Genomic DNA, 8,972 nt, shown 5'->3' on the forward strand with positions numbered 1-8,972 from the left:
ACTTGAAGCAGGAAGGCATTTGTGAAATCCAAGATGGCAAAGAGAAGCCTAACCTTCACTATTTAGGTGTATGGTTGAATGGTCACAAAGTCTATAGGGTTTGCTATTTCTAGTAGCAAAGGGATGTAAAGGACAAAGGAAAGCTGTGTTAACAAAGTGTCTCTCTTACTTGCAAGAACAGACAGATGCAGAGAACACATTTTCAGGAATTTAGGTTTCAGAGTAAAGCAGAACTAATGAAGGAGGGACGTTATCAACACAGAATTAGTAAAGGAGGGATATTACCAGTAAGTTTGGCTGCATATCACTGAATCATTACGTTTAGTTTCCTGACGTAACAAAGTAGAGTTTACTCCTACAAACTACATATGATAGGGTATACCCTTGATAAATTACTCACCTCTACTTTGCAAGGTTTTACATTTAAAGTCATATTCATCTTGCATATCCTCTAACGTCTTGATGTCTTGCTCCACGTCCTATAAAGCACACATGAAGGTGGCCACAATTATTCAATACTTTCATGTAATGTAAGACTACTTCTGATTAGGAACTGCCTGGTACCAGCCCATTACAAGTCCAGTTTTGTAGCAGTGCCTTTTCCTGCAACTTCCTAACAGGAAATATCCCTAAACTTAATCACCTTCGATTCACTCTCCCTCCCTCTTCTCAGCTAACTAAAATCTGTTAATTATAAAAGATGGAAAAAGTCCTCACTGTCTAGCCACGTAAGTTCAGAGTTCAGGAGAACCTAGGCTACCGTGGAAAAACTTGAAACAGCACACAGCATTTTAAACAAACTTTCACAGTCTTAGGTATTGCTTGGAGAAAAGTTTTCTGTTATGACAATATTTGTTAAGACAATAAACATCTATATGCTAAATGAAAATCCACCTTCTAGCTAACAACAAATTGGTCAGTACATGATTTCTTAGGAGTTTTTCCTCGGTTGCTAGTATTTCAGATGGGTAAAATGTTTTTGTTGCTAAAATTCAGGCACAAGACATTTGATCTTGCTAAACCAGTCAAATCCCAATCTGTATTATGGTGCTACTGACAAATAATTACTTTCTATTTTCAGACAATCACTTGAAAACCAAACCATTACCTTACTTTTGTCATTTTAGAAAGTCTTATGTACTGAAAGCTCTTTCAACATCTGTTAATCAACAAACACTACTTTAGTTATACTATACTTACTACAACACTGTTTTTTACAGCCTTAACTTTCGCATCAAGCTCCTTCTGTTTGTCCAGCATCCCAATCACAGTGTTCTGTATGCTCCCCACTTCCATCTGAGGGAAGCAAGCAAAACAAGAACAGAAGTCAAACCAGAGTGACCCACGACAGCAAATACATTTTTTCATTAATGTAAGTTAGTGGCTTTTGTTGACAATTGGCCTGATGAAGTGTGGCTTCTTCTGATAAATCATACTAAGGCTTTATAATATAAAATCAACTTCAGGGGAATCTGCAAGACACAAGGAAGGATTAAAAATGCCTGTTGTGTGGTGATGCTGCATTTTTTTTTCATCATACCAATATCAAGCTATGAACTTATTTCGTTTTCTCTGTGTACCAATTGATTCTGTTGTTTGCTTATCTTGAGCTATCTTCTAAATGTATTTCAAGAAAACAACAACTCTGAAGGCTGGATGACACCTACATCAAGTATTAGATTCATGCACACAGGATATGGGGAGAAATGGGTCAAGAGCAAGAAAAAGATAGGTCTGTGTGCAGTCAAATGGGGTAACCTGGTATGCAGTTTCTTTCCTACAGGGCATTCAAGCACTTCTTAGATTTCTGTACAGTTTCTTTGAAAGCCAACCTCAATATAATTCAGGAAGCTTATTGCATGACACCATTCAGGGAGAGTTGCAGTAATTTGAAAGACAGGCTTTGCATTCCATACATTAACAGTATGATTGGTGTAGAAACTTGCTGTTCCTCCCATGTGATGTGGGACAGTCAGGTATGCATCATTGCTCTGATTAGATGACCTTAGCTTAAGTTAAAGTGTTAAAGTATTTTGGTAAACTGCTAAAGGCTCACCATCATAGATTTGTCAGACTATTAAGGCAGTCTGGGCATACTCTAACATTTGGGATTCTCCTTTGGGTTTTATGATGCTTATAATTGTGCTTGCTCTGCTTTTTACCTGCTCAGCTTTGGGAAATGAGAACATTTACCAGAAAGCAGAGGTAGGGCACGGTGTTTTACCTAGTGCCAACAGTAAGTATAGGAAGACTCATTTCCCTTTTTGATGACTCAAATATATTGCACGCCAGAAAGGCAGTTGTGAGTGCTTTATGTCATGTGCCAGAACAGAAACTGAACAGCTGTGCTGCAGCTACAAGGGCTTTGTCAGAGTCATATTTTTAGAGAGGCTGTTTTGGACACAGTTGCATTAGGCCCCTTGTTGAAAGCCTATGCCTGAGCGCTCTTCCCTCTCTATCAATATGCATTGAAAAACTTGCCCTAAAGGGAAGTATTTAAGTATCAGAACTTCACATGCTTGGTCAGCCATCACTTTATTACTACATAAGTGGATTATATCTAGCTATACAGTTTGCATGTCTTTGCCACCTGCAGAACTTTTTTTATTGCAGAACAGTTCTCTTTGCAAAGGAAAAAACCAAAAGGATTAAAAGTCAGGGAACAGATGAGGAAGGAGAAGAATACAGCTTTACCTACGGTTCAGAGGAAAGAAATGGGCTTAATTTAAAAAAAAAAACAAACAAAAAAAACTGGGAAGGAGAATGATACATCGTTTTCCCAAAGACAGTCCAGAGAAGCACCAAGGCTCAGCTGCTTAATAGAGTAAATTCAGGAGTAAAATGCAGAAGAAAAAAGCTAAAATCTTGCCAGAGAAAGAAGGCAAGCACTTATTATTAAATCATAATAAAATCTGATGAGCATGTAGTGCTTCCGTATTACAGAAGCACTAAAAATACCTAACAGAGTAACTTTTACATCACTCAAGGAATAAAAACTACTTCCTGGCCATTTCCCTTCCAAATGCTTCTTACAGCATAAACAAGCCACACTGTCCATCTGGTACATATCGGTGTTCTCTCTTCTGTCTTTAAGAAACATATTGTTGGACAGAGAGGACAGCCTGTTTCCTATTTCAGTCTTCTTCCACTCACTCTGTCCCAGTAAAGGGTAGATACAACTGCAGTAGATATTGCAAGACTGTTACCTGACTTGACAGCTGGGCACTGTTCAGGATTTTCCTCTCTTCTTTCAGACAGTTGTAGATGATCATTGCCATGTGTATTGGGTCTTCTTGGAAGTTATCCTGGCATTAGAGACAGTCTATTGTCAGAATCCATACTCATAATTTCTTGTCCTTTGGTAAACCAATTTTAGTAAAAAGATTCGTGGGTGACTGCGTGTGAACCTCAGGGCACACACTGGTCATAGCATGCTTCAAGACTACAGGGAGCGTGACAGCTGCAACCAGCCCCAAGAATGAGTTTCTCTTTTAGCTCATTTAGTGTATGAAGTAATGGAACTCGGCACAAAACAACAGGAAAGGGTAAGGAACGTTACTGGGAGATGTGAGATACTACCCTACAGTCCTAGAGAGAACTCATCTTTCCTCAACAGCCACCCTCCCGCATCTTTGAAGTACAGTTGCTGGTTTTGAAGGGTGGTGGTTCTAGTTTGAGAGGTACAGGTCTTGCTCAATGATGTAAAGGAGATATGTTAGCTGCCATTTATGAACACACAGTCAAGGCTGGATAAAAATTCGACTTTATTGTTTTATTTCTATACTAAGTTATTGTTTAATATGTGTACTAAGTTGAAACATGCTCTGGATTGAGTACCACCCTGCTCCACCCAGGATGGTGCTGCCCTTGGGGTCACTGAGCTGTACCAGCCTTCTTGACTGATCCTTCATTGCTGATCTGTAGTTACTATTGGATGAGTACAACCTGGTCACGTTCTCCTCTCCTCAGAAAACACTGCCCTAATCACTAACTTGTGGTGAGGAGAAGCTAGGTGTGTGGGCGATAGGCTCTGGAGAAGGTGACTCTATGGAAGATCCTCCGGCATAGAGCCCTACAGGGAGGAGGGGAGGACCGACTAATGAAAGTAACTAAGTCCACTAGGCATATGTTCCAACTGCCGCTCGCTACTAATTGCTTTGGCCCTTTTCTTTGTCAGTACAATACAATGCACAGAAGTGCTGTCTAATGACAAGTTCTTTGCTATTAACTGTAGTTCTGCAGTTACAGGGGAAGGATTTCTTCCCCCTGTGTTTCTTCTGCATCAGAAGCTTAATAGAACACTGAGGAAACCAGCTGGGGAAGGGGTGGGGTAAGTGAAACTACATTCGAGTAAGCGCTCCAAATACATATAGTAAACACCTTACAAATGACAACTTTCCATTTTCTAGAGTTCTCAGAAACTGTAACTGTGCTGGTAATGAAACCGTAACTTTCTAACTGTGCCCAAGTAAAACAAAAAATGGAGCTGCATTTGAATTCTGACTTTTAAATTAGAATTCTCGCAAGTTCTGTGTGAAATCCCTTGTGGCAGGGTAGTTTGCTTAAAGGCATTCAATTGCCCTACTGAAGCGATTCAAGCAAATGTATAGGCGTATACCCCAGGCATACCTGAAGGTTACGTTTGCTTTTCCTTATGTTGTGTTGCAGCAAAAAGTTGTTTTCTATCAAGAATCTACTAAATTGATCATCGAGCTGTGACAGCAGATCATGGAATAACACCGTAGCAAAAGATACATTGTTGGCTGCATGTTCCCTAGAAAGATATAAGGCATGCTTGTGTTAAATAAACTTTCAATACAGCATTCAAGAAATGCATACAGGAGTACTTTACTTTTAACCCCCAACTCTGGTTGTAGTATATGCAAGCAGTAAGAATTACCTTCAAATATAAGCCAGTTTCATTCTCTCAACTTTGACTTTACTTTCCTTGATACAGAAACGTTGTAATCTCTGTATTATTCTTGCCACATTCTATACAACTTCATTTACTCATGCCATGCACATCAAGAAGCTAAACGCGAACCTGATGCATGGGCACATTGTACAACTCTCCTAAGAAGACACTCCATAGAAATCTTGACAAAAGTTAAAAGTTAAAAACAGTGAGAGACTGAGCTGCCAAGGTTAGCAGTAAATGATCGGTCTTAAAACAGCTGCTATTGTTATAGACCAACCCAGGGAAATATGAGATAGTACACTTGTTACTCTAGGTGTTAAGCCCCTCTAGAACGCCCTGAAGGGCACGAACATAGGCTATAGCACCCACACAGCTACTAAAGTGTCTTACCAGCAAAGGTTCACCTAGCAGCTTGCTTCCCCAGTAGTCTTCTGCTGCCTGTAACTGCAAGTATGAGAACATTGCTTATCACACAACCTGAAGGCCTATTTCTATGCTTACCAATCCTGGTTTTCCAGCCACTGTGCCAAGTACTGCCTGATTTCCATAGGAAAGCTGTCATCGTATAGCTGGTGAACTTGCTCCAAAAACTTGGAATCAAGTTGCTGTAGCTGATACCACTGAGTCATCCTGAGGAGGAAGAGGGGGGGCAGATAAATCAGTGTAAATATTTAAGCAGTATTTGGACTGAACTGGCAAAAAGTAACTCATTTAAAGTTTTCATGAACAATGGCAAAATTGGAGCAGTAGGAAAGAAAAGTGTTTCCAGCAAACAAAAACATTTTATTTTCAGCTGTAATAGTTTTAGAAAGCTACTCGTTAAAACTGAATACACCTTCCTCTGTGCTTGTTTTAATTCAAAAGAAAAATAAAAAAAAAATTACAAATTAAGATGGTGCACTATTTCATGAAAATAACTCAAAGTGAAATCACCCTTCTCTATGAAAATTTGCATTATTTTTTTTTTCCTTTGAACCCCTTTTCACAGCATTTAGAGTACTGGTAGTGTTACCGCTCTCTTGCTTAGTAGGGATACAGGAATTGAGGACCTGTGTGTTTGATACCTGTACTCTGCAGGATAGAGATCCTGCGTACGGAGTTTCACCTTTTGTTGGTGCAGATAATACTCCCCATCACCAACAGGTGGAAAATCAAAGAAACATCCAGGGCCCTGCTTCGGGTGCTCTGAAAATGGACTAGGTCTCAAGTTACTTTAAGTGGAGAAGTATTGGAGAGCTGTGTTTTCTACTATATGCTTTGGTGCCTGTGATCACATTTTTGGGCTAAATTAAATAATGTCTGCAGCAGACACAGGTTACTTAAAATGAACAAATATGAGTGAGAGAAGCCCTGCTGTACAATAATCTATGACAGAGTGGCTATATGTTCTGATATACGGTGTCTGGCTGCAGACCCATTATCATCTCATCAGTGGGCTGCAGGTTAGAGACTTGTAGTGGAAATGGCATGTAAAGATACATCTAAGGAACAATCTAGGCTGAGAACGTGGGTGGTGAGATTCAAGTCCACTTGCATTTACAGCTTTTAAAAAGGGTGATAGGACCTATCCAAGGAACCGGCCAGCATTGGGGTGAAGGACTATCTTATACACGCACACCTTTGTTTGTATGCCAGCTCCCTCAACTGCCAAGCAGCATACGCTATGCATAAGAAGTGAGCGTGAGTTAAAAATGCTATTATATTTAAAGTGAGGGACTTTGAGGATTTTGATGTGCATGGGATTCAGATTACAGGTAACACAGTATTTCAGTATGCTGTAGTGGCACCAAGGCAAACAGCTAAACGTGACACTGGTGAGGAAAGCTAGAATAATTTGTCTAAATGTAAGAAGTTGATCTATTTTTTTTTTTTTCCCCTGCCGCTTAAATGAAGATGTGCTCCAATCTTCCCCTGTCTTAGAGCAACCAGAATGGGGAAGGATTTGGGAGTGATGGCAGAGAGCCACCCCAAGAGCTGGTTACAGAGCAATGCAACAATGCAGCAAGCACAGTCTTTGGGGGTGCAAGCAGGGAAACAACCAAAAAGGTGGGAAGTCAGCACCTTCTTGTGGAGAAGGCATTAGAGAGACTGATACTGGGATACAGGGCTGAGCCTGCCATTGACAAACTGACAAGTGGGTGTGTGTGTGTAGGATGGAAAGCCCGTTTTGCTGTTCTGCCTTCCCTTGGGTAAGGGCAATAGGATCGCAGTCCAATATGCGTTTCTGGAGCAAAGGGGCCTTATTTGCAGCTGTGCGGGTCTGTGTGCCTCCGTAACACCCGTGCTGGGGGCTGTCTCCCACGGCCGAGCTCCCACTCCTTCCCCCCTGCACTCTAACTGTATTCAACCCCTCCGCTTCCTAACAGTTCCATTCTCCGTGCCATTCCCGCGTGATCGCCGCCCAAACACTCGGCGGCAGCTCGGGAGCAAAGGGCAGGGGACAGCCGTCCCTGCCGCCTGGGACCTCGCAAGCCTCCCTCTGCCACCGCGGCTCGGCGGGCCGGAGAGCCCTCCCCCGTGTTTCCCCTCCCACCCCAGGCCGGGCGGGCCGCCCTGCCAGCCCCAGCCCGCTTTCGCCGCGGCCACTAAAGCCCCCCCGCCCGCGCCGCCCGCACTTACGCGTGGGACAGTGCTGCACTCCGACTCCGCGCCGCGACCGCCGCCGGCACCGGGAAATACCCGCGGAGCTGTGGCGGTGGGGAGTGCGGGCGGGCCGCCGGGCCAATCAGAGCCCAGCTCCTCGCCGCCTCGGCCAATGGGCGCGCGGGGGCGCCGGGCTGCCCCGCCCATAGCCCTTTCCCGGCCGCGGCGGTTCCCGGTGCGGTGTTCTCCCCCCCCCCGCCCTCTGCCGGTGCCCGGGCCGCAGGGCTGGCAGGCAGAAGCCCCACACGTACAAGGTAGAGAGAGGTTCCACCTGTTCAGACAAGTCCGCCCGGCAGCGCGGCGGTGCTGACAGGAGCAGGCGAAGCAGAAGTAGGGTGAGCACCCGGGGACGGGCCTCCCGCTTCTGCCGGGAGCAGAGCAGTGCGAGAAGGCTGGAAACCTGCGAGGGGACGTGCGGCTGTCGGAGCTAAAAAGGAGCTAAAAGCTGTTTAAGCAGCAGCATGTGTGAGCAGGTGTAACAGGTGAAAGAGAAGGGTGTCCCCGCAGGAAGGGGAGGAGGTGACCCTGTCAGGAACGAAGACCGTTAGGAGGCGACTCCCCTTGCCCCAGCAGGAAAGGCGCTGAAGCGTCCAGCCCAGTGGACCTCCGGACGGCGAGCTAGCCAGCGCGGGGCTAGCCTCAGGCAGCCACAGCTTTAGGTACAGTGCCCCTGGGCGTCCGTTCCCCGCCCCTCACCTCACCTCACGGGGAAGGCGGTGGGAGCCTTTTCCAGTGCCCAGCCCCGCTGTGTCCCCGCCTGCGGCCGCCTCAGGGACCCGCCGCCCCTCCCGGCCCTAGTGCGCAGGCGCGGCGGGAGGGGGAGCCCTGAGGCAGGAACAGCCGCCCCACGTGACTTCGGGGAAAGGCGTCGGGGAACCAGAAAGGGCCGATTGAGGGGAAGGCGAAAGTGAAACCTGCGGCCGCCCGGCCTTCCTGCCCCCGCCCCGCCTGGCCTGCACCCGGGCTGGCCGCACGCACGGCCACCGCCGCAGGGTCCCCTCGCTGTCAGCCCGAGCGGTCGGCCGAAGCGAGGGGAGGCCCCTTCGGGGGGTGGCTGGCACCCGGCCCCTCTGGTATGGAGGCCTGGCCCGGCTCTCCCTGCCCAGGCAGTGGCGGCATGTTTTCCTCATGGTCGCGATTTATCGGGGTTTTAAAGCATTAGATGTTTAAAGTAGTTCTGAACTGTAAGCAATAGAAAGCGACCCACTTTTCACCGTATCATCAAGAAAATCTCCAGGTTTTCAACTCCTGTTGGTGGAATACTCAGCCGACGTAGGGACAGACAGGCTCTAAAAGGCAATAGCAGGGGCACAGAGGTTTGAAGGCAGCTGTTGTCTCACCCGTCCGCATTGCATACGTGGGAGAAGGGCATGTGAGTGTAATAAAGGGTTGTACAAACACAGTTGCCATT

General features: G+C 45.7%; 1 protein-coding gene across 2 annotated transcripts in view; it reads right to left on the reverse strand.

The window, feature by feature from the left end:
- STAT1 (signal transducer and activator of transcription 1) overlaps nt 1-8,358 on the reverse strand; it is a 28,111-nt gene extending 19,753 nt beyond the window's left edge. The window contains exons 1-6 of one of the 2 annotated variants that reach the window (XM_074596211.1): nt 8,263-8,358; nt 5,420-5,548; nt 4,630-4,774; nt 3,207-3,305; nt 1,201-1,296; nt 401-479 (exon numbers count right to left, since the gene is read on the reverse strand). In XM_074596211.1, coding sequence (XP_074452312.1) covers nt 401-479; nt 1,201-1,296; nt 3,207-3,305; nt 4,630-4,774; nt 5,420-5,547 — 547 coding nt within the window. In that variant the 5' untranslated portion in view covers nt 5,548; nt 8,263-8,358. Of the gene's footprint in view, nt 1-400; nt 480-1,200; nt 1,297-3,206; nt 3,306-4,629; nt 4,775-5,419; nt 5,549-7,537; nt 7,638-8,262 lie in introns of those variants that run through there. The other variant, XM_074596213.1, reaches the window with a different exon arrangement.
- Between the last annotated feature and the right edge of the window lie 614 nt (nt 8,359-8,972).

The sequence above is a fragment of the Larus michahellis genome, chromosome 7, assembly GCF_964199755.1.
Source record: "Larus michahellis chromosome 7, bLarMic1.1, whole genome shotgun sequence".
In the NCBI taxonomy this organism is placed as follows: domain Eukaryota; kingdom Metazoa; phylum Chordata; class Aves; order Charadriiformes; family Laridae; genus Larus; species Larus michahellis.